The sequence below is a fragment of the Mesoplodon densirostris genome, chromosome 1 (genome assembly GCF_025265405.1).
Source record: "Mesoplodon densirostris isolate mMesDen1 chromosome 1, mMesDen1 primary haplotype, whole genome shotgun sequence".
In the NCBI taxonomy this organism is placed as follows: domain Eukaryota; kingdom Metazoa; phylum Chordata; class Mammalia; order Artiodactyla; family Ziphiidae; genus Mesoplodon; species Mesoplodon densirostris.
This window is the reverse complement of record NC_082661.1, coordinates 143101414-143127495: the sequence shown is the minus strand read 5'-3', so window position 1 is coordinate 143127495 and position 26082 is coordinate 143101414. Positions and strand designations below refer to the sequence as shown.

At 44.5% G+C, this 26082-nt stretch overlaps 1 protein-coding gene and 1 long non-coding RNA gene across 2 annotated transcripts; one reads left to right on the top strand and one right to left on the bottom strand.

Annotated features, from left to right (window-relative positions):
- LOC132484394 (uncharacterized) lies at nucleotides 1-19489 on the top strand. The gene is made up of 4 exons (XR_009531172.1): nucleotides 1-78; nucleotides 8746-8896; nucleotides 18686-18835; nucleotides 19301-19489. It is a non-coding gene; the product is annotated as an uncharacterized LOC132484394 (long non-coding RNA).
- Nucleotides 18137-25787, bottom strand: HOPX (HOP homeobox). Its single transcript, XM_060090890.1, has 2 exons — nucleotides 25091-25787; nucleotides 18137-18884 (listed from the first exon to the last, which is right to left on the bottom strand). Exons 1-2 carry the CDS (start codon nucleotides 25232-25234, stop codon nucleotides 18807-18809), a joined length of 222 nt encoding a protein of 73 aa, XP_059946873.1. The 5' UTR covers nucleotides 25235-25787; the 3' UTR covers nucleotides 18137-18806.
- Between the last annotated feature and the right edge of the window lie 295 nt (nucleotides 25788-26082).

Genomic DNA, 26082 nt, shown 5'->3' with positions numbered 1-26082 from the left:
CAGAAAAGAAAGGAAAGAGTTTGGTGAACACACACAGTCTCTACTGAAGGGGTAGACAAGGAAGTATAATCTGGTGTGGTAAGTGCTGTAACTATGGGGAGGTAAAGGGTGCTTGATAATATACAGGAGAGACACCTAACCCATACTGAGCTTGGGCAGAGAATATCCTGAAGGAACTGATGCCTAAGCTGGCAGAAAAAAAAGTTCATTGCTCTCTAGAATATGGTAACTTGTCCCCTAATGAGATACTACTCCCTTGCATGAACAATTTGTTTAAATCTAAAACCCTTTTTTTCCCCAAAGTAACCATTAGAAAATAATAAGCCCTTTCTTGGGTTCCTCTTGTTCTCTGCTTTAAGAAGAAATGGTAGGGCGGAGTCAAGATGGTGGACTAGGAAGATGCAGAATTCGTGTCTCCTCACAACTAGGGCACCTACAAGGCACTGGTGGGGGACCATGGACGACTAAGGGGACGGGAGGAACCTCCAGTGACCGGGTAGGATGTGAGGCATGGGGGGAGTGAGGGGGGAGGAGAAGTGGAGGCCAGGCAGGACTGGTGCCCCTGAGGGGCGTCTAGGGGAGGGGAAGGGATGCCACACCCGAAGAGGGAAACTGGGGGACCGTTGGGAGGGCGGAGGATCAAAAGGGAGCGTGGCCAGGCTTCTCCTGCCTACTTGGGCCCCCAGAGCCTGCTGAGATCCGGGGCCTGATCCTCTGCCCACTGAGGCCCCCTCCAGCTGGGCGGGTCCTGCGGGAGTGGGAGGGGGGGAAGGCAGAACAAAAGTAAAGGCCGGACCTCTGGGACCAGCACCCCTGAGGGGCGGCTGGGGTGGGGGAGGAGTCCCTACACCCAGCGGGACCCACCCATGGTGAGGGGTCCAGCGGTGACGGGGGAGACCCTGGGGGAGATGGGGAGGAGGGGCACGAAGGAACGGAAGGGAACGGTGCCCATGCTTTTCCTGTCCACTTAGGCACTGGGGAGCCTGTTGGGCTCCCGGGCCTCAGATCCTCCCTCCTAACACGCAGAGCCCAAGCCCCGTCCCTACACCCCCACCCAGGGCCCCACCTCTACACTCGGTGACCCCCTCTGAGACCCCCTCCAACGTGCTGGGGCTAAACCCCACCCACACACCCTCACCCAGGGCCCTACCTCCAAACTCCGGAACTCCACACTCCAAAGGCCCTCCTTTCCACATGCTGCCTCTCCCCTTCTGTGCAGGTCCTAAGCAGAGGCCCCACCCCACGCTTGAACGGCACCCTGCCTAGGCCCGGCCCCCAAAGCCTTTTCTGGCTGCGTGGGTCCTGAGCCTTGGCCCCTCCCCATGCTCAAACGTCACCCCCACACCCGCCTAGGGCCCGCCCCACCCTAAACCCCGCCCCTCCTAAACTCTGCCCCCATAGTCAAGGCTTTTTTTATTTTATTTTATTTTCTCTTTTAGATTGGGGTTCTCTTTTACCTTGTTGATTCACTGTAGTTGATTCTTTCAAATTTTTATTTTTCCTAATAAATCTTTTATTTTTCTAATTTTATTCTTTATACTTTGTTACTATTCTCTCCTTTTGGCTTGTCCCCCCCCCCCTTTTTTTCTTTTCTTTTTTTCTGTTGTAGTTTTATTTTACCTTGTTGCAGTTGTTTCAATTATATTTTTCCTATTATTCTTTGATATTGTACTGCTTTCTTTTTTTTTTACTGTGCCACGAAGCTTGTGGGATCTTGGTTCCCAGGCTGGAGGTCAGACCCAAGCTCCTGTGGTGGGAGCTCTGAGTCCAAACCACTGGACTAACAGAGAACCTCAAACCCCAGGGAATATCAATTGGAGTGAGGCCTCCAGGAGGTCCTCATCTCAGCACCAAGATCTGGCTCTTTCCAACTGCCCGCAAACTCCAGGGCTGGACGCCTCAGGCGTAAGACAGGAATACAGCCCCACCCATCAAAAAAGAAAAAAAAGAAGAAACGACAAAAAAAATATGTTACAGACCACGGAGCAAGGTAAAAACCTACAAGACCAAATAAATGAAGATGAAGTAGGCAACCTACCTGAAAAAGAATTCAGAGTAAAGATAGTAAAGATGATACAAAATCGCAGAAACAGAATGGAGAAAATACAAGAAATATTTAACAAGGATCTAGAAGGACTAAAGGCAAACAAACAGTGATGAACAACACAATTACTGAAATTAAAAATAGAAGGAATGAATAGAATAACTGAAGCAGAAGAACAGATAAGTGAGCTGGAAGATAAAATGGTGGAAATAACTGCCAGGCAGGGAGCAGGATAAAGAAAAAAGAATGAAAAGAATTGAGGACAGTCTCAGAGACCTCTGGGACAACATTAAATGCACCAACATTCGAATTATAGGGGTCACAGAAGAAGAAAAAGAAAGGGTGTGAGAAAATATTTGAAGAGATTATAGTTGAAAACTTCCCTAACATGGGAAAGGAAATAGTCAATCAAGTCCAGGAAACACAGAGAGTACCATACAGGATAAACCCAAAGAGGAACATGCCGAGACACATATTAATCAAACTATCAAAAATTAAATACAAAGGAAAAATATTAAAAGCAGGAAGGGAAAACAATAAATAACATACAAGGGAATCCCCATAAGGTCAACAGCTGATCCTTCAGCAGAAACTCTGCAAGCCAGAAGGGAGTGGCGGGACATATGTAAAGTGATGAAACGGAAAACCTACAACCAAGATTACCCAGCAAGGATCTCATTCAGAGTCAGTGGAGAAATTAAAACCTTTACAGATAAGCGAAAGTTAAGAGAATTCAGCACCTCCAAACCAGCTTTACAACAAATGCTAAAGGAATTTCTCGAGGCAGGAAACACAAGAGAAGGAAAACACCTACAAAAACAAACCCAAAACAATTAAGAAAATGGTAATAGGGACATACATATCAATAATTACCTTAAAAGTAAATGGATTAAATGCTCCAACCAAAAGACATAGACTGGCTGAATGGATACAAAAACAAGACCTGTACATATGCTGTCTACAAGAGACCCACCTCAGACCTAGGGACACATATAGACTGAAAGTGAGGGGATGGAAAAGGATATTCCATGCAAATGGAAAGCAAAAGAAAGCTGTATAACAATTCTCATATCAGACAAAATAGACTTTAAAACAAAGACTATTACAAGAGGCAAAGAAGGACATTACATAATGATCAAAGGATCAATCCAAGAAGAAGATATAACAATTGTAAATATTTATGCACCCAAGATAGGACCACCTCAATACATAAGGCAGATGCTAACAGCCATAAAAGGGGAAATCGACAGTAACACAGTAATAGTAGGAGACTTTAACACCGCACTTCCACCAATGGACAGATCATCCAAAATGAAAATAAATAAGGAAACACAAGCTTTAAATGACACGTTAAACAGGATGGACTTAATAGATAGTTACAGGACATTCCATCCAGAAACAACAGAATACACTTTCTTCTCAAGTGCTCATGGTACATTCTTCAGGATAGACCATATCTTGGGTCACAAATCAAGCCTTGGTAAATTTAAGAAAATTGAAATCAGATCAAGTATCTTTTCTGACCACAACACTATGAGACTAGATACCAATTACAGGAAAAAAAACTGTAAAGTACAAACACATGGAAGCTAAACAATATGCTACTAAATAACCAAGAGATCACTAAAGAAATCAAAGAGGAAATCAAAAAATACCTAGAGGGGCTTCCCTGGTGGCGCAGTGATTGAGAGTCCGCCTGCCGATGCAGGGGACATGGGTTCATGCCCTGGTCCGGGAAGATCCCACATGCCACGGAGTGGCTGGGCCCATGAGCCATGGCTGCTGAGCCTGCACGTCTGGAGCCTGTGCTCCGCAATGGGAGAGGCCACAGCAGTGAGAGGCCCATGTACTGCAAAAAAAACCCCCAAAAACCTAGAAACAAATGGCATTGAAAACATGATGACCCAAAACCTATGGGATGCAGCAAAAGCAGTTCTGAGAGGGAAGTTTATAGCAATACAATCCTACCTCAAGAAACAAGAATAATTTCAAACACCCTAACCTTACACCTAAAGCAATTAGAGAAAAAAGAACAAAAAAACCCAAAGTTAGCAGAAGGAAAGAAATCATAAAAATCAGATAAGAAATAAATGAAAAAGAAATGAAACAGTGGCAGAGATCAATAAAACTAAAACCTGGTTCTTTGAGAAGATAAACAAAATCGATAAACCATTAGCCAGACTCATCAAGAAAAGGAAAAGACAAATCAACAGAATTAGAAATGAAAAAGACATAACAACTGACACTGCAGAAATACAAAGGATCATGAGAGATTACTACAAGCAACTCTATGCCAATAAAATGGACAACCTGGAAGAAATGGACAAATTATTAGAAAAGTACAACCTTCCAAGACAGAACCAGGAAGAAATAGAAAATATAAACAGACCAACCACAAGCACTGAAATTGAAACTGTGATTAAAAATCTTCCAACAAACAAAAGCCCAGGACCAGATGGCTTCACAGGTGAATTCTGTCAAATATTTAGAAGAGCTAACACCTATCCTTCTCAAACTCTTCCAAAATACAGCAGAGGGAGGAACACTCCCAAACTCATTCTATGAGGCCACCATCACCCTGATACCAATACCAGATAAAGATGTCACAAAAAAGGAAAACTATAGGCCAATATCTCTGGTGAACACAGATGCAAAAATCCTCAACAAAATACTAGCAAACAGAATCCAACAGCACATTAAAAGGATTATACACCATGATCAAGTGAGGTTTATCTCAGGAATGCAAGGATTCTTCGATATATGCAAATCAATCAATGTGATACACCATGTTAACAAATTGAAGGATAAAAGCCATGTGATAATCTCAATAGATGCAGAAAAAGCTTTTGAAAAAATTCAACAACCATTTGTGATAAAAACTCTCCAGAAAATGGGCATAGAGGGAACCTACTTCAACATAATACAGGGCATATATGACAAACCCACAGCAAACATCATATTCAATGGTGAAAAACTGAAAACATTTCCTCTAAGATCAGGAACAAGACAAGGTTGCCCACTCTCACCACTATTATTCAACATAGTTTTGGAAGTTTTAGCCACAGCAATCAGAGAAGAAAAAGAAATAAAAGGAATCCAAATAGGAAATGAAGAAGTAAAACTGTCACTGTTTGCAGATGACATGATACTATACATAGAGAATCCTAAAGATGCCACCAGAAAACTACTAGAGCTAATCAATGAATTTGGTAGAGTAGCAGGATACAAAATTAATGCACAGAAATCTCTTGCATTCCTATACACTAATGATGAAAAATCTGAAAGAGAAATGAAGGAAACACTCCCATTTACCATTGCAACAAAAAGAATAAAATACCTAGGAGTAAACCTACCTAAGGAGACAAAAGACCTGTATGCAGAGAACTATAAGACACCGATGAAAGAAATTAAAGATGATACAAACAAGATGGAAAGATATACCATGTTCTTGAATTGGAAGAGTCAACATTGTGAAAATGACTGTACTACCCAAAGCAATCTACAGATTCAATGCAATCCCTATCAAACTACCAATGGCATTTTTCACAGAACTAGAACAAAAAAATTTCACAATTTGTATGGAAACACAAAAGACCCTGAATAGCCAAAGCAATCTTGAGAAAGAAAAACAGAGCTGGAGGAATCAGGCTCCCGGACTTCAGACTGTACTACAGTAATCAAGACAGTATGGTACTGGCACAAAAACAAAAATATAGATCAATGGAACAGGATAGAAAGCCCAGAGATAAACCCACACACAAATGGTCACCTTATTTTTGATAAAGGAGGCAAGAATATACAATGGAGAAAAGACAGCCTCTTCAATAAGTGGTGCTGGGAAAACTGGACAGCTACATGTAAAGAATTGAACTAGAACACTCCCTAACACCATACACAAAAATACACTCAAAATGGATTAAAGATCTAAATATACAGCCAGACACTATAAAACTCTTAGAGGAAAACATAAGCAGAAACTCTATTATGTAAATCACAGCAAGATCTTTTTTGACCCACCTAGAGCAATGGAAATAAAAACAAAAATAAACAAATGGGACCTAATGAAACTTAAGAGCTTTTGCACAGCAAAGGAAACCATAAAAAAAGACCAAAAGACAACCCTCAGAATGGGAGAAAATATTTGCAAACAAAGCAACTGGCAAAGGTTTAATCTCCAAAATTTACAAGCAGCTCATGCAGCTCAATATCAGAAAAACAAACAACCCAATCCAGAAATGGGCAGAAGACCTAAATAGACGTTTCTCCAAAGAAGATGTACAGATCGCCAACAAACACATGAAGAGATGCTCAACATCACTAATCATTAGAGAAATGCAAATCAAAACTACAATGAGGGGCCTCCCTGGTGGCGCAGTGGTTGAGAGTCCGCCTGCCGATGCAGGGGATACGGGTTCGTGCCCCGGTCTGGGAGGATCCCATATGCCGCGGAGCGGCTGGGCCCGTGAGCCATGGCCGCTGGGCCTGCGCATCTGGAGCCTGTGCTCCGCAACGGGAGAGGCCACAACAGTGAGAGGCCCACATACCGCAAAAAGAAAAAAAAAAAAAAAAAAAAAAAAACCTACAATGAGGTATCACCTCACACCAGTCAGAATGGCCATCATCAAAAACTCTACAAACAATACATGCTGGAGAGGGTGTGGAGAAAAGGGAACCCTCTTGCACGGTTGGTGGGAATGTAAATTGATACAGCCACTATGGAGAACAATATAGAGGTTCCTTAAAAAACTAAAAATAGAACTACCATACGACCCAGCAATCCCACTACTGGGCATATACTCTGAGAAAACCATAATTCAAAAAGAGTCATGCACCACAATGTTCATTGCAGCACTATTTACAATAGCCAGGACATGGAAGCAACCTAAATGTCCATCAGCAGATGAGTGGATAAAGAAGATGTGGCACATACATACAATGGAATATTACTCAGCCATAAAAAGAAATAAAATTGAGTTATTTGTAGGTGAGGTGGATGGACCTAGAGTCTGTCATACAGAGTGAAGTAAGTCAGAAAGAGAAAACAAATACCGTATGCTAACACATATATATGGAATCTAAAAATAACTGGTTATGATGAACCTAGGGGCAGGACAGGAATAAAGACACAGACATAGAGAATGGACTTCAGGACACGGGGAGGGGGAAGGATAAGCTGGGACGAAGTGAGAGAATAGCATGGACATATATACACTACCAAATGTAAAATAGATAGCTAGTGGGAAGCAGCCACATAGCACAGGGAGATCAGCTCAGTGCTTTGCGACCATCTAGAGGGGTGGGATAGGGAGGGTGGGAGTGAGATGCAAGAGGGAGGGGATATGGGGACATGTGTATGCATATAGCTGATTCACTTTGTTATAAAGCAGAAACTAACACACCATTGTAAAGGAATTATACTCCAATAAAGATGTTTAAAAAAAAAAGATAATGCAGAAATACACAAAGCAAAAAAAAAAAAAAAAAAAAGAAATGGTGTGAGAATTCCCTGGTGGTCCAGCGGTTAGGACTTGGTGCTTTCACCTGGTCGGGGAGTCAGGGAACTAAGATCCCACAAGCCGCACAGCTTGGCCAAAAAGGAAAAAGAAAAAAGAAATGGCGTCATGTGGTATATGCTGTTGGCTGACTACTCAAAAGCTATTCCTTCCTTCTTCTTTGAAAAGAAAATGCAAAGTTTCTTCAGCTATCAAACAACAGTGTGTTCTAGGAAAATGGATTCTATGAAATGGGCTGGAATTAGTCTAAGGCAACCATGGTAGTCCAATTCACCTTTCATTCATTTGGCAAATATTTAATGAGCTCCTGCTATGTGCCAGTCTGTTCTAAGTGCTGACTATCTTTGCCAGTTATAAGCATGGGGTGGACATGTGGTGCAATTCTAGACAGTGAGGGGCAAGGGGAAGACTGCTGGGGGGCTTCTGGGAAAGGCTTTTCCTCCTTAAAACAATAAAATGAGAGTTGCCTGAAGAGAAAGGGCTTTTCCTTCCTGTGTCTGGATGGTGGGCGGTGTTATGTGGGATGTGGTGCTTGGAACTGGAGTAGTAATCTTGCGACCACGAAGAGAAAGAGAAGAGAATCTCAGGGAGGATGACACAGAGCTCTGGCCTAGTTAGGTGGTCAAATTAGCCAAACCTGGAATCACCTACATTTCCTATATGAGAAAATAGAAAGCCTGATAACACTTTCAGTTGGATATTCACTCACTTGTAGCCAAAATCATCCTAACAAATATGCATGGTTTTGTTGGCATTGTTTGTTTTGGATTAGAATGAGTGAATATTTTAATAAATGGATGAAGACTGATATTTTTTATTTTCCTCTCAGCTGTCCTGTTTGATCATGGAGGATTTTATATCCCAGACATCTTTATGGATAAAAGTCATTTTCCTTGATCTGTCTCCTCCTTTGGCCACTGCAGATCCCCCCCACTGGAAACTGACGTGTTTGGCAGCAAAGCCACATTCTCTTCTAGGTCCCCTAGATGTGTGCCCCTTGGGGAGCACTCCGATACGAGGGTGTTTGGGTTTTTTAATGTGGAAGAGGCATCTTCTCATTTGAAGAATCATCTTTCTTTCTGTGAACTTGATAGGCAGGTTCGTTCCTCCCTGCCTCCCTCCCTAAATGTGCTCCCTCCCATCCTCCCCACCCCACTTCTCTCTCTCTCTTTCTTTCTTTTACCACAGATGAGCTGGGCTGTGAGCTGTACTCTCTTTGACCTGTGAGATTTTTGGAGGTTCCTTGAATTTTGTTCAGACATGAACCTGGCAAACTCCATGTTCTAATTCAAAGCTTCCTGGCTGAACTCAGTGGAACTCCAGCTAAGGAATTAAATTGGTAAGTCAATGATATTTGAAATGAATAATGGAGATATTTGGGGATAAGCTTTAATTTTGGAATAACTATGTCAAAGAGCTTTTGCTGGAATGATTTGGCATAAAGTTGCAAATATTTAAGATGCCACTTGGCTTCTCACTGTCTTGATGTTGCCAGTACAGGGGATATCTTTCCCATGCACTGTGAGATTTGGGTGCTAATGCCTATTTGATCTCATTATTACATTGTTGGTCTAAAAGATCATCATCACCCTTTTGGGATTTTCATGTCTGCCCATTTCTTATGTCATTGGTTGTTTTGACTAATAGCTATAAGTCAAGGGAGAAGTGTTGCATTGGTTAGGGTACTGACAGGAAATAGATGGTAGAAGTAATTAAGACAATTTAATGAAAGGACTCTACAAAGATTTGAGGAGTTTTAAGGGAAATCAAGAAGGGTAGTGTGGGCTTCCCTGGTGGCGCAGTGGTTGAGAGTCCGCCTGCCGATGCAGGGGACGCGGGTTCTTGCCCCGGTCCAGGAGGATCCCACATGCCGCGGAGCGGCTGGGCCCGTGAGCCATGGCCACTGAGCCTGCGCGTCCAAAGCCTGTGCTCCGCAATGGGAGAGGTCACAACAGTGAGAGGCCTGCGTACCACACACACACACAAAAAAGAAGGGTAGTGAAACACTGGGGCTAATAAGTGTTACTACCTCTAGGATTAGAATAGGTCAAGGAGAGGAAGAGGTTACTGAAAGCTGGAGAGACTTATAGCTGTGGAAAGGGCCTCCTGACACAGGCTGTGGCCTTGGCTAGAAGAACATAGTCACTGTCAAACCGTGACTCTGGACGGACGTAGACCGGGAAAAAATACCCTGATCTTACTCTACTCTTATCCTCTGATCTCCTGCTAGTGACTATCATTGGCTAAACCCCAGCAGAAGTCAGGGGGCAAGGGAGCCTGGTTGAGGTATCTGTAATGTCACCCTCCTTGGCCACAGAGTTGGGTAGAGAAGGATGCCAAGTGGATGTGGAAGGACAAATAGGACTATCCATTTGTGTGCCTTCATTTTCCTTGTCAATAACTTTAGAATCAGTTAGTAGGTAGGCAGATCCTAGACCCATTCTTTAATCTATATGCCCTTATTGCTTAGGGTAAAGGCTAGGCTCTGTAATAAGAGGTCCCCAACACTGTGACTTAATCAAGATGTAACTTTATTTCTCTATCAGGTATAGTCCTATATAGAAGTCCAGGGTTGTTGCAATGACTTGATGGTGCTGAGTGCTTTGGTAGATTATTAGTTCTGCTGAAAAAAGTATTTCCAGTCTTCTCCCTCTGGAAATAAGGAAGAAATGTGCTCTTCTGCCCCCTTGGGGTTAGTTGTGGTCATGCAACTTGCTTTGGCCAGTGAAATGTGAGTGTGAGGTGTGTCAGAGAAGCACTTAGTTGCCAACGCAAGGCTTTCGCACTCCTTTCCCTGTTCACTGAAATTTGTGGAAGCACTACTGATGTGAAGGACAGCCATCCTGAAGAGTTTTTCAGAGCTGCAGCAGATTTGTGGAAGTGAGAAATAAAGCATTGCTTTTAGGCCACTGAGATCAGAAGTTGGTTGTTAGTGCAGCTAAACCTGCTATTTCCTGACTGATACAGAGACCCAGGCTCTTTCTGTTTTGTTGCCCTCCAGCACCTAAGGGATTGTGGTCATCTGCATGATATGAGACAGCCAATTACTATAGTCACATTCTAGCTCATGGGAAGTGGGAAGGAGAAACAAGAGAACACACTTAGTTTTTTAGGGACATGACCCAGAAGTAGCACACATCACTTCACTGACCACATCCAGAGCTTTAGTTATCTACTGCTGCCTAACACATTATCCCAAAGCTTAGCAGATTACAACAACAGACATTTATTCTATCAAACCATTTCAGGAACAGCTTAGCTGAGTTGTTGTGGCTCAGGGGCTGCAGTTGTCTGAAAGCTAGACAGGGGCTGGAGGACGCACTTCCAAGCTCACTCACAGGGTTCTTGGCAGACCTCTTTCCTCACTGGCTGTTTTCAGGGGCCTTAGTTCCTGCCACATGGACCTCTCCACATGGCAGCTGCCTTTCCCTGGAGCAACTAATCCAGAGAGAGAGAGAGAGAAGCTGCAGTGTCTTTTAGAAACTAATCTCAGAAGTGACACATCATCATTTCTGCTTTTTTTTACTGGGTCACACAGACCAACCCCTGTTCAGTGTGGGAAGGGCCTATGCACATGTGTGAATACCAGAAGGCAGAGCTCATTGGAGGCTGGCTATAAAACCTAACTATATGGGAAGTGAGCAAATTTAGTCTTTAGCTGGGCAGCCATTCTCCTCAGATAAAATTACAGGAAGAAAGAGAGAAGGGCTAAGGGGACAACCAGAATTCTCTGCCCCAGCTCTCTCAAAAAAACACACACACACACACACACATATATATATATATATATATGTATATATATATATATATATATATATGTATATATATATATATATGTATGTATACATATATATATATACATATATATATATACAGTTTTTCTTATACATGAACACACATTCTGTATCTTGGAAAGATTCTAAGCTTCTGGATTATGGTTCCTATGCTACGCCCTGAGGATTCTTATCCTCAGCATCACTATCCCCAGAAACTTGCCTTCTTCACTCCCAGGCAATGCCAAATTCCAAAGTAGAAACCTTTTTTTTAAAAAAGGGGTGGGGACATGCCACAGAGCAGCTGGGCCCGTGAGCCATGGCCGCTGAGCCTGTGCATCCGGAGCCTGTGCTCCGCAATGGGAGAGGCCACAACAGTGAGAGGCCCACGTACCGGAAAAAAAAAAAAAAAAAAAACAGGGTGGGGAGAGGAAGCCTCCATCTGGGAGAAAGAGAAAGAAAATCCTTCTGCATTGCTCATCTGGAACTCCAAGGATGAGTCATAGGAACTGTGAGTCAGTTTGTCATTGTATCTAGGTAGTTGGATGAGTTACATAAATTGAGATTCAAGTCCAATATTTCTCATATTTTTCTAAGTTTAGGTGGTGAACTCTTACAAGAAGCCACATTGAAATTTATGTTTACAGGAGTAATCCCCAGTACAGCAGTGCTGAAATATTTGTCAGAATACAGCTGATGGTGAAGCTGAAGGGAGAGGCTCTCTAGAAATCTTTGCTTCTTCATGCCTATACTTGTTCATAGAGACCACACCATCAAAGCACCAGCCTTCTGAAAACCAAGAAATCTTATTGTCCTTCCTTGTCAACATAAACAGTGGCTCATGTCCTGCATCCCTGCCTGACTTACGTGTGCTCCACTACCTCCTAGTACTTCCATCATTGGATGAGAATATGAAGTTTTAAATTATACCATTATTATTGCTAGTTACTTTAACATTGAGTTTGGGCAGGGATACATTTGAAACAGTGTGAGGTTTTAAAATGACCCTTTAGTGGACAGTGGAATATGTGAACAAGATTTCTACATGGAGATGGCCAGGGTTGAGGAAGAGTAGCCAGATGTCCCCAGGAAGGTAACAAAATCATATCTACCATATATTTGCACTTAATTCAAAAAAGTATGTACTTAATATCCATATATTATCTACCTGTTAGTAATCATCTTTTCCATTAATATGGAAAAATAATCTTTTTTCTCAAGTCCCCAGCGATTGAGAAATGTCTGGTACTCTGTCCAGTTACTTTCAGGGTTTGTTGGCCTATGTATTCCTGGCTCTCTTCTACTCTAAGTTCCTGCTTCTCCTGGATTCATAATTCCCCTAGTGGCCGATATTCCTCCTTCCACGTACTCCTATCTTCCTTTCTTCACTCTCCCATTAGTTAGGATTCTTTTTGCTGCAAATGACAGACACACCAAGAAGGGAATTCACTAGTTCACAGAGCTAGGAAGGCTGGGATGGCCTGAGGGAAGAGTGGACCTAGCTTCTGTCTGTCTGTCTCTCTCTTTCTCTAACGTCCATCTCTGCTTGCCTCCATTCTCTCTCATTACAGTGTAACCTTCTCTACGTGGCTGGGTAGATGGCTGCCTGCAACCCCAGGCCTCCACCCTCACAACTCTCCATGCATGAGGTTAATAGAGAACTGCCCCTCCCGGTCCAGTTGGGAAAACTCTGGTGAGGGATTTTGATTGGCTCAGCTTAGGTCAAGTGCCCATACCTTGGTTCAGTCCCTGTGTGTGAAGGGAGGTGGCTTTGTGATTGGCCAGTCTGGGTCATGTGTCTAATTCTGAGTAGAGTGGGGAACCTGGGACACTGTGATTAACTGCTCTACCAGGACCACATGAAGTGGGAGGCGTACCCCAAATGTAAAGGGGTGCTGTTACCCCTTTATAAGAAGAGAGCAGACAGAAGCAGAGCTTCTGCTGTCCACTGTGGGCCACAAGTGTGGCCCAAGCAGCTCCTTCCCTGGCTCCCAAAGCATCACCAATGCAAGGCTATTTTGTGCAATAGTGCTTTCCTAAAGGTAGAAGGTAACAAAGAGCAGTGACAGAATGGCAACAGTGGACCAGCATCATACAGGTGTTAATTTTAAATGAATATTTGACATGTTGAAGTCTCTGAGCCAAATTCACCAGCCTTCTGGGTCAGCCGACTTGTTGCTGGAGCCTGCACTCCCATACCAGATCATTCTTCTCCATCTTTCCTCTCAGTGCCTGAGGGCCCCAGCTAGCCTCCTACCTGAGCGTCCATGGGACACAGTCCCAAGTTCCTGCTACTTTATTGTGCACAACCACTGAATTCTTCATTTTTTTTTTCTCCTTCTAGACCTATGTTTTATTGCCAAAAACACTCATCAGGGCGCTTTCATAAACAAAAGAGCAAATTCTCCCTTAGGAAGAATCTTTCTAAGGATATTGTGATTCATAATAAGAAATACATATGTTTGCTCTTCATCTTACTCCTGGCACACAGCTCCTAAAACCCTTGTAATTTCCTAAGTGATAAGAGTAATGTGAGCATCTTTTGTTACAGTATTTGGTCTTTTGCCCTCAAATAGTTCCAATTTCTGAAGTAGCTCCAGAGTGAGAAAGGTGAAGGGAGCATCTTGTTATTCATTAACAAGCCCCTTTCAACCACACCTGAATTTATGTTATGCAGGTGATTTTTGGATAACCACAGGATGGGGACTGGTCACCGGGGGAACCGATCAGGTGATTAGAGGGTTGGAACTTTCAGCCCCACCCCTCCACCTCTGACCTCCAGGGAGGGGAGAGGGGCTGGGAATTGAGTCTAATTGTGAATGGCCAATGATTTTATCAATCACGCCTCCATAATGAAACCTCCATAAAAACCCCCTAAAGTACAGGGTTCAGAGAGCTTCTGGGTTGGTGAATAGGTGGAGGTGCTGGGAGAGTGCTGTGCCCAGAGAGGGCTTGGGAGCTCCACATCCTTCCCCCGAATACCTTGCCCTTTGCATCTCTTCCATCTAGCTGTTCCTGAGTTATATCCTTTATAATAAACTGGCAATATGGTAAGAAAACTTTTCCTGAGTTCCGTGAGCTGCTCTAGCAAATCAGTCCAATCCGAGGAGGGGGTCTTGGAAACCTCCAATTTGCAGCCAGTCGATCAGAAGCACAGGTAACAACCTGGGCTTGTGACTGGCATCTGAAGTGGGGGCAGTCTTGTGGGACTGAGCCCTTAACCTGTGGGATCTGATGCTAACGCCAGGTAGACAGTGTCAGACCGAATTGAATTGCAAGACATCCAACTGGTGTCACAGAATTGCTGCATGTGGGGGAAAAACCCCCACATATCTGGTGTCAGAAGTGAAATATTCTGAGTAGAGTGTTGTAGCAGAGAAAAACAAGAGTTTTTCATTTATACATCCTCTCAGAGCAGTGGCTCAAACAGCAGCTACCTCCTAAAATGGTTTCTTCTCCCAGCTTCCTGTGTATTTATGCACTGAAAACATGCCTACCCTCAAGAATATTAAGGTTAATATTAGGGTTACCTCTGCACGGTGAGATCATGGTTAATTTTTATGGGTTTGTTTGTTTTATTGTACGTTTGTTTGGGGTTTGTTTTGCTTATCTGTTTCTACAATTAACAAATGAAACTGGTGCCATTCAAGACAAGAGAAAAGCACAGAGCCTGCTGTTTCTGTACCTTTTAGCAACACAAAACTCTTCCCCAGGACTTCTCTGGTGGCGCAGTGGTTAAGAATCCGCCTACCAGTGCAGGGGACACGGGTTCGAGCCCTGGTCTGGGAAGATCCCACATGCCGCGGAGCAACTAAGCCCGTGCACCACAACTACTGAGCCTGCGCTCTAGAGCCTCGAGCCACAACTATTGAGCCCACGCACCACAACTACTGAAGCCCATGCGCCTACAGCCCGTGCTCTGAGACAAGAGAAGCCATGAGAAGCACAATGAGAAGCACACGCTTCTGCAATGAGAAGCACACACACCACAACGAAGAGCAGCCCCCGCTCGCCGCAACTAGAGAAAGCCTGCGCGCAGCAACAAAGACCCACACAGCCAAAAAAACCCCAAAAATCTCTTCCCCAAAGCCTTCTAACACCGCACCCCCCCACACCATGCACTTAAGCCTAAACCTCATTGGCCAGACTGTGTCACATGACCACAGCTCCGCGTGAGGAGGTGTAGTATTGTATTTTGGTTTTCCAGCCTCAGCAACCTTGGTAGAGAAAGGAGGTAACAGAGAGGGGTTGGGAATAATTATCAGGCTAAGCAACCAACAGTGTCGGCAACAGAAGCAGGACACACACTGAAGAAAGAGGGGATTGTGCAGTTTTTCCCAGCCTGGGGTGGGTATTACCACTTTGGTGTGTGACCCTGGGTGTCCAGAAGAGACTCCTGATATTAAAAGTTAGTTAGAGCTCTGGGTTCTGGTTAAGACTTATCTCAGGCATCAAAATGAACCTTTCCCTGTCCTCATTAGTACTTTGTAGCAGTAGTAATTATTATTATTTTTTCAAATTTCAATAATTTATTTCATCTGACCCAGTATATCCCAAACACTACGATTTCAACATGTAACCAAGAGAAGTTATTAATGAGATATTTTACATTTTCTTTTTTCATACTCAGGCTCTGATATCTGGTGTGCACTTTACAGCACATCTTAATTTGGATTAGCCACATTTCAAGTGTTCAATAGCCACATGTGGCTAGTGGCTACCAAACTGGACTGCACAGCAAGCTCTAAAGAGAGCTGATCTAGAGTTAGAGGGAGCTCTAAAAAGATTTTGATCTAGACTTAGAGAGCTCTAGAGTACTAGCAATAGTAATTATTATTACTATTTACAAAGTGCTTTTTTTCTTTTAGTAGAGTATTGCTATCTTTGTATTACAGTTGAAAAAGTAAACTCAAGGAGGTTAATATTGGTAACAAATTTACATTTAAAAGGGCACTGACTCTTTCCCTGAGGCTGCCCAGCAGTGCAGAGGTGGAGGCTCAGGTACATTTAAGATTTCACTCCACTTGCTGACCACTACATCAACCTAATTAAGGCTGATGACAAGGAGAAACTAGGGCAATGGGTAGGCAATGGGTAGCCCTCTGAAAAACTGACAGAGAGGAAAAGTTGGCAGAGTGGTTGGTCGCAGTTGTGTGGTGGTTAAGGACTATGGTATCATCAAGGAGTACTTCAAATGCAAGAAATGAACAAATAAAAAACTTGGCTCTAGTTAACTATATATAGTAATTGAATAATTAATTAGTTAAAGGATACCTGATCCTCATTCCCTTCCAGCACCTTCTATTTAAGGACTCTTGACTCTCGGGCCTGATAAACACAGGAAGTGATCCTTCTGTCCTAAACATGCTTCTCAGCTCCCAGCTAAAGGCACACTCTCTGCCCAGCTGGTTAACTCTTCTTGTCCCGGATGGCTTATTCTAGAATCATGTCTCTGGTGTACTGGAAAGACTTCCGAGCTGGGGCTTAGACCTGGTTTAGCATCTCTCTCATTGCCTGACATGGGCAAATCTCCATGCTCTGTCTGGATCTGCTTTGCTCACAATCATATTAACGGCACAAGGTAAAGAATACTCTCTCTATGCAGGTATGTATGATGTGCTCACATTCCTGTATTGTCCCCACCTCCTCCCTTCTTTCTTTCCAGAAAGTGATGTCAGTATCCAGCCCTGTGCTGACAGATTCTCAGACCACCATCAATTAGGTTGCAGAGGAACAAGCCAGATGAGGCTGTTCTGCTCAGACCCTGGTTCACTGTGTATTGTTTAGAGAAGAATCTTGTAAACATTTGTATTCTGCATAACTGCTAGTATTTCTTATGCTGGGCTCTTTATTTTAAAGAACTGAAAAGACTGTGCCTGCATTGTAGGTAAGAGTTCAGAAGTGCACACCGGCATCATTCTGGGCTGGGCTGGCAGACACTGCTAGTGGCTTTTCCAATATCCATCCTCCCCTTCTTTCTTACCAACAGAACCCTAATTTTTCTCAAGGCAGTACTATGTCCAATTAAAAAGGCTCACCTTCCCAACTCCTTTCCAGTTGGGAGTAGCCATGTGACCCAGTTCTGGCCAATGAGATGTAGGGGGAAGTCCCTAGATGGGGGCCTCCAGGAACCTTTTTTACAGGGAAAAGTCTTAGCTGGCATTTCCCTTTGCTTTTTCCTTTTTTACTTGAAATGCATCCATCTTGTCTCCATAAACACAAGAGCCACATGCTAAAGATAGGAAAGTAGGAAGATAAAATGTCTGCAAGTTCTTGGCAATCTTAGGGAGCAACCTACCTGCTGATTTCTTATGTAAAAATAATTAATCGATTAAACAAGCATACAAAAAGCCTATTTGGTTAATCCATTGTAATCAAGTTACTGCTCCATGCAATCAAACACAATCTTAACTAATGGACTGCTAAGATGTTTAATGTGCTCTGACAGAAAATGGATGTAGATCCACTGTAGAGTCCTTTAGAGCAGTGCTGCTCAAGCTTTCACGTGCATAGGCACCACGTGGAGAGCTTGTTGAAAATGCAGATTCTGATTCAGTAGGTCTGGATTGGAGTCTGAGATTCTGCACTTCTCACAAACTTGCAGCTAATGCTCATGAGCCAGTCCTGGACAACTCTTTGAGTAGCAAGGATTTAGAAAATGACAGCTCTTTTGTCAGGCGGCTTCTGTGTTGAGCTATTCTGTTTTTCTTTGATATGCTTATTATTCAGTTAAAAATCTGCAGAGGACTCAGTGCATTTTCAACAAAATGTTAAGGTTTTATTTAGAAAATCATTTTAGAGACAAAACGCAGTTCATTTTGTTTAGCAAAATGAATTTAACAAATGCATTTAAATAAGGTAAATTCAAGACTTCTGTGGATTTTTTTCCTTAGTTACTTGATTTTCTGCCAGTGGAAGTTTCTGTCTTCCAGCCTGAGTGCTTTCCAAGTTAATTCAGCTATAATCCAAGGAACTGCTTTATGGAATCTGAATAACTCAAATTCCCTCTGTATTCTCACTCAGTCTCAATGTATTAAATGAAACACAAGGAAAATGACTTAGGGAAGTAGAATTAGAAGGAAATGTTTCTCCCTCTTGGTCATGTTATCTTTTCAACAGAGGCCTTGTCTGCTCTGAAATGGATGGTGAAAGTAAATTGTTACTGGGAGGTGATGGTCAAAAAAAAAAACTTAGATGGTTTTCACACCATCTGTCATCATGACCCAAAGGAAATGCAAGCCACACCACTTCCAGCCAAGCCACTGCTTTACACAGAAGCTGCCCATAGCTTCCTATTGTTATTTTCTTTTCTAGTTATGTACATTAAAAAAAAAATACAACGTTGTGTTAAATAGGAGGACAGCTAACAGAGGAGCGTATGACACCACACTGAAAAACCAGAAGAGCTTGATTAAGCCGAGGAGAGAAACAGCAGATGGTCTTCATGGAGGGAAGCCGCCAATGACCACCGTCTCCTCAGTCTGTGACGGATCTGCACTCTGAGGGTAGGCCTTCTGATAGCCGCCACTGGGCCAGGCGCTGCTTGAACCATTTCTGGAGGAGGGAAATGTGCAAAATTACCTGTCACATACTGAAAAACTGAAATGTCCATTCCCTTTCTAAAAGTAGCTTCTGTGGCCCAGCTGGAAAAGAGGAAAGCAAGAACTGAGTCCCTGGGGGTGGTTCTTCTCATTGTGATACTTATATTTCTGCCTCAGGACCTTTGTACCTACTGTTTTCTATGCTTAGAATATCTGACCTTCCTTATTTATCTGATGATAAATAATTCTCAGGGCTCAGCTTAAATAGAACCTTCTCAATAAGGCCTTCCCTAACCCCTTTATCTAAAGTAGATTCTCCATCCATCTCCTATTCTCTATGTTAATACTTTGTTACCTTCACAGAACTTTTAATATCTGTAATTAATTTATTTGTGTATTCACTTGTTTTTAATCTGCATTTCCTTCTAGAATATGAGATCCATGAAAGCCGTCTGCATCCATCTTATCATCATTAGCCCCTAGCATAAGAGCTTAACAGACATTAATAAATGTTTGTTGAATGAATAAAAGAAATTGAAGCATCTCCTTGATGCCCCAGATAAATCTGTATGGCTGCTATACCTCATCAGTGTGTAATGATCTCAAGGGCCTTGGTCATCAGTAGCACTTAGTAAGAATTTGTTGAATAAAATGAATGAAAAACTAAGCACTGAACAACCTTGGGGCACTCCTTTTTGAGGATCCATGGAGTAGTCTAGACCAATCGTTCCTGCTCCAGGGCCACTGAACAGTGAGAAAAGAGCAAGTGGGATTCCCAGTTTACTCAAAATCTTCTAGCTCTGTGTGACCCAAATATTCACACCTCGCAAAAGTGACCATGGATTTAGGAAAAGCCCCAGATGGGCTACTTCTAGACAAGGTACCATGTGAGGGCTAAAACATATTTTATGCATTTTAAAATGCATATAAAGGCATATAGATCTGCCTTTATTATACCCCTGAAGGGTGGGGGATTCTGCAAAGTGGAGATAAGGAGACCCATGCTGGGGAATAGTCTGGGGTATGAACCAGGTTGGCCAGGAGGAATCTGGATTTTTAAACAACAACATTGAAGAGGCAATAGTGAAGAAATAGAAGCAGCAAGCATTAATCCACATGGCAGAGGATGAGTAGAGGGCTCTGTGGGCAGGCAGGACCTCCAGGCTTTATTCTCCTGTGCTTCCCAACCCTTCACACATCATGGCACACTTTGAGAATGAAGACATTTTCATGTCATACTGCTTGGGTAGGTGACCACTGGGGGCTCTGCAGTCCTGGGCCCTGCCAACAGGAAGCTCTGTTGTAACCAACTGGCTCAGAACTTGAGGAAGTTAGAGTGCCAGTCAGCTCAACTGTAAATGAAGAGGTAAACTTAGGGGCTATCTACTGTCCCTTGTAGTGTTTCTAAAATTTACCTGTTCTAGGGGTCAGTAGATGAGGGGACAGAAAGGAAGCAAAAAGAACACAGTTGTGGGATGGATGCCAGACCTGGAATGTGCTGATGGAGATGGTATGGTGAGAAACACCTAGAGGGCTCTGACTTGGCACAGCCAGATGCAGATTCAACCTCTGAACAAACAGGGTGGGCTCTAGGGCCATGCGTGGGAAGACCTCATCTCTGCAGAGATCTAGGGAGTCAAAAGGCATTTCAGCATAAGCCCAAGATGAGAAGAAAGGGCGAGAATCACAGGGGAAGGAGTGCTTCTAAGCCTCAAGGTCTGTAGAGCTAGAAGGGAGCGAGCCCACAGCACGGCCTAGGGCTCTGCACCAATGCTCACCTGGCTGAACAGCAAGGCACCACGCCTACAACTCGCCCTAACTGTTCAACAGTTTACACACTGAAGTGCCTAACACCTGTCGAGATCAGTTGTCTTATATACCTTTGTACTGTGGGGTGGCAGCAGAGAAAAGTAATCTAAAGCCAAGGGCAGCAGACTACTCGTAGGGAAGCCTTCTCTTTGGGGGCTGCTCTCTGGGTGCCGTAGTTCACTCCTGGGGATCTCCAGCCTTAAGGAGAATAGAGAGCTCATGTATCTTTGGTGGCTTTAACCAACATTCTGCTAAAGGTGGGCATATTTGCTTCTGTGATCCATGTGTGTATTTAGTTAACTCTGGAATCTGGTGTGAGAGCAGCACAGTTCCAGTTTCATTAATGAGGTGGCTCTGCAGGGGTTTCAAGGCTACAACGTCTGATTAAACAGAATTTGCAGTTTCTAGAGCTGAATAAATGGCAGAGTTTTACAGACTGACTAATTAAAACTTGGAGGGGGAGAGGCTCATTTTCTATCAGGATTCATTTAAGACAAAATGATTGAGCTGGCTTCATTCAGAAGAGCCACCCACATCTTTATGCTAGTAAGGAAGCAAAATATTAACATACAGTTAACTGAAAATAACTTCAGCAATGACCAAATCTGTGAATCGGTGAGTTGGTATCCAAATGCTTAATAAATTGCACCCTAGCATTGGGGGATGGGAGGAGGTTCAAGAAAAGCTCAACTGTTTTCCACAGATATATATTTTTTAAATCACATATGTATATAATAATTTAGCAAACCAGTTGCTCTCCAACAAAAGTCATTGAACACCTTGCTTGCTTTTTTCACCTCCAGAGCTGAATCTTATCACATCTCACTCACATCAATACTAATTTTCCACCTGGCTTTCTCCTTCTCTTCTTCGTTTCAGTCATCCCCTGGGAAAGACATTCATCCCTTGCTTGCTTATGAATGGATGCCCTCATTAGCCTTGCCCATTGATGGAGATTTATTTACTCTGAGAGAACAGATGATAATTAGACACTGTGATGGGGAAGGGGTGAGGCAAAATAATATTGTTCCTGTCCTTTTCTCTAGTAACTAACATTTCATTCTTTTTAGGAGGAGACCTTTAGAGGTCTTTATTCCACTGATAAGACATCTAACAACTAAAACCAGGGTTCTAGGAAGAGTCCCAGGACATCAAGAGGGGATAAAAATCCTGGAAACCAATCTAAGAACCAACGCCAACTACACTGGGATTGAATCAGTGATAATAGAAAATGGAAGATCATTCTAACCTCCCAAGGGGCTGATAAGAGCTTTCCCAGCCCCTTCTCACACTGACTTCAAAATAATGAAAGACACAGGGGTCGGGATTCTGTAAGGTTTCTCTAATTTAAATATAGGAGATATCTAATTACTGTCATGAGAAAAAACCCATTCTAGGACCCCAGCAAATGCACCATAAAAAGTTATTTCCATTAGAGCATCCTTCACCCCATTCTGGGTTCCTACAGGTGTCCCTCCCCACCCCACCCCAAGTGAAGAACATTGTCCTACAGTGGGACAGTTATAAAGAGGTCAAAGCCCCCAGTCAGAGAATATTTCAACATTTTAGTCCCTCTTGCCTTTGCCAAAGTATCAGCAGTGTGAATCAGCTTGAGTTAACTATCTCATAGGAGCATAACATGCTTATTTTTCTTCTCCTAGTGTTACTTGTTCTAGGAAAATGAATATGAACCCAATTCTGGAAGTGGGTGGTATTAGGCCTAAGGGACCAAGCATATGAAATAAATATTTTGTCTTTGATGACCTTTTCTCATGGAAAAGGGTAATGTGAACAAATAGAAGAAACAGGGGAAGTGCTGATACCAGACACTGCTTATGTTTAGGCCCAACAAACCTGGCCTCCATCAGTTATTTAACGGGTCCCTACAGGGAAACCATTCTCACCCACCAGTGACATGCGGGTGAGAGGGTTGGGAAGGGGTTAAGGGGATGGGAGGGAACGATGGGAAGTTGGAAGATGAGATCCAATCTGGTAAAGGGATGACGGAGGGTTACCTAGGAAGCCTCTTTCCCTGAAACTGCTAAATTTTGCCTCTCTCTGAGCTCTTGGGTCTCAGATGCTTCCCTGTGGTTGATGCCAGAAGACAGAGGGGCAAGCTGAGCCGTGGCAATCTCAGGGAGGAAGAGGGTGTTAGCCCAGTGTCAGGAAAAGGAAGCAAGGAGCCCTGCTATGAGGCTGACTCATTGCCCTGAATGCTTACTTCAGGGCTGAGTCTACCATTTGCTCATTTGAGGATGGGAGAAGTGGGAGGGGGGGGAATGGGAGAAGGGCTGCCTGAAAGGGGCAGAGGAACCTGCTCTGTAGGGGTCTGAATCGGCCGACCTCAGTTATAGGAGGGTGCCCTCTCTTTCTTTCTGCCCCTGACCTGATCTCAGTTCAGTTCTCTCGTATAAGGTGAATCTTGAGGAAAGATTGAATATAGCCTGAGATGACTGTCGTTTACTGCATGGATTTTTTTTCAGGAAGAAATAGAACATAAATTGAATTTTCAGTGCTTCCCTCCCACCCCACCCAGTTGTTTCCATTCCTTTTCTGTGGAGACAAAACAGCATGGTAGTTAAGCATCTGGGCCAGGGGGCCAGACTGCCAGGGTTCAGATCCCAGCGCTGCTACTCCCCAGTGGTGGTCTTCAGCAAGTTATTTAAACTTTCTGTACAGTGGGGCCAAGAGTGCCCATCTCATAGCATTGTTGCGGCAAATAAATGATTTAGTACTCGGAGAGTACCTGGGGCAATTGGCCGCAAGTGTCATCTGTTACAAAGGCCAGCATAATCATTCTGCTTTACAGGTAAGGGAATGACAGTCACTTGCCAAGGGAGAATCAGGCTAATACGGGGCCCATGGTAAACCCACAGCCTTAAAGTTGAGTTACTGTCTCTGTGATCACTCCTCTTTTCTAAATACAGTGTGGGATTGTAAATGACCACAGTTCAGCAGGCTGCCTCCTGGGGAGAGCTGGGGTTCTGAGAAACATGAGCTGTTAGACTTGGGTTACAGTACATCACCTTCCATTAAGTTCTGGTTCTGGCTAGCCAGATATCTGTTCCCTTTGCAAAAGACTGATATGCTGGACTTCCTGTTTGACCTAGGAGAGGGAGGATTTTCTATGGGCAAGTTCTCCAAAGGCTTAATTAGTAAAAATCATTTTGGGCTTGGGATCCAAAATGGATCTTGGGGTCTTGGTTCTAGGATTCACTGGAGCAACCATTACAAGCCTTTAAGCCTCAGCGAAGTATGATTCATGGTGAGGAGAGAACAAAATGTCTGAATGCTCTGGTCTATAAGTTGGGAAGAATAAGAAAGTCTGCTTTAGACCTGCGACTAGAGGTGTGAATTGCTTTGGGCTCCCATGGGAGAGGTGCTAGAGGAGTTCCAAGTGGTATCATCATGCAGAACTAATTGTCTTTCCATGACCAAAGGGGAAATAGAAGATTTTAGACAGGGGTTTAAAAAAAAAAAAAAAAGTCAGTTGAAGGAGCCAATACTGCACCTACTGTACCTAGTGGTTAAAAATCATGGGCAGTGTTGCATTCTCTACCCTAAACAATTTTCAGGATAATAGAGGAGCTTTTAAAATAGATAAATAAATCAATGCACTTACGGTGACATCTTTTTCCAGTTCCTTCAGTTGTAATGTCAGATGTCTACCTTCTCAGAAAACTCCAGAAAAGGACCCTAAACCTTAGACCCGTGGAATTTTAAAAAACCGGAACCAAATCTCCCTGGCTCCGTACAATTTTAGCTCTGCAGCTAACCGGAAGCTGCAGCGCGATGTGATGCAAAGAGCATGCTTAACGACCTGTGCCATCACGGCAAGTCTCTCCCTCTAAACCTCAGTTTCCTCGTTTACTAAACCTGAGGACTGAATTTATAGCTGATCACTAAGATCCCTTCCAGCTCTGACACTCCCGCTGAGAATAGATTTGAGGGCGCTGGGCTCAGAGGGCGCACACTGCACCTCTCCTAAAGGTTTCGCTTCCAGCCCAGAGGAGAAAATAAACCCGGGAAAGCGAGACAAAAGTGGGCCAAGGGACGCTGCTCCCAGCCCAGAGGGAGGAGAGAGCGTTTATCCCGTGCTGTAGGCGAGAGTGGAAAAGCAAGGAGAAGGGAGGGTGGGCGTGGGGCTTCTAAGCAGCTCCCGCGGGAGCCACCGGGCTGGGGTGGAGGGACAGACCTGGCGCCCGTGGAGCCGGGAAGCTGGGATGCTGCTGTGGGAGCGATGCAGGTCTGGGCTCCCGGGGTGCGGGCAGAAGCGACGAAAGAGCCGGGGGAAGGAGGCCAAGCGGGAGCTGAGGACAAGGGCGACCCCCCACCTTCTCGTGATCGCCCAGGCGAGGGTGGGCGCGGCGGGTCCCCGCCGGCAGGAGTCGGGCGCGCGCGGGGGCTTACCTGGGTCTCCTCCTCGGAAAGGCCGGCCTCGGCCGCGATCAGGCACAGCGTGGTGGGGTCCGGGTGCTTGTTGACCTTGTTGAAGTTGTACTCCAGGATCTCCACCTGGTCCTCAGTGGGGCCGCTCGCGGTCTCCGCAGACATGGTCCCGACACGGCTGCGGGAGAGGGAGAAGCGGCGGGGTGAGCGAGGCCCCGGGCGGGCGGGCGGGACGCAGGGAGGAACGGCGATCCGGGGCGCTGCCGGGCACCTTCAGCCCCGGGTCTGTCCCCGCCCGCGGTCGCACGGCGCACGGGTCCCCGGCGCTGCAGACTGCTGCGGGAGCCTGCCCGGGCTCCTTCCAGGGGCGCGCGCCTAGGGGTCCCGCCTCTGAGCTGCGCGTCCTTGGGCTGCGCTCCTGCCCCGAATTTTTACAAGTTTCCCCGGGGTCAGTGGTCTGGGGTGGTGGGAAGAAGCTGACGTCGCGCCCTCCCGGCCGTGAGCCTTTAAGGAAGGGGTGGAGGAAGCGCGGCGGTGATTTTGAAAAGTCGTCTTCAAAGCTTCCTCCTGGGAGAAGGAGCTGCCTTGGGTACAGTCCTGACAGATGGCGTGGCTGGGCTGCCCCGAGTCCGCGGCGGGGACGCCTCACCCGTGCGCGCCCTGCCGCCTCTAAAGCAGTTTAGCACTTTGCAGCCCTCGCCAGGGAGGGCTGCACACTCCTACACCTCCTTCAGGGAAATGACCCACAGGACAGAAGTTACTTCTCAAAGTTGGGGAAATGGGGGCGGCGCTTTTAATCTCTTCCTTTTACAGAGGTGAAGGTAGATCCGCAGTGATTTACCCCTGCAGTTCCTAAGGCCAGTTACAGGACTTTGTATGAGGTTTCATGGATAGGTCCACTTGACTTTAAAGTACTCCTTGAGTTGGCTGAGGGCCATTGGACTTGGTTGGCCGCTAAAGCCCTCCACCTGAGGGCTTGTGTGAGCCACTCTACAATCTGCAACCTCCTTCTC

Coding starts and splice junctions, on each gene's coding strand:
- HOPX (XM_060090890.1), bottom strand. CDS start 25,234: ATGTCTGCGGAGACCGCGAGCGGCCCCACTGAGGACCAGGTGGAGATC. Junction 18,885..25,090: donor TTTCCGAGGAGGAGACCCAG/GTAAGCCCCCGC, acceptor TCCCTCCTCCAG/AAATGGTTCAAGCAGCGCCT.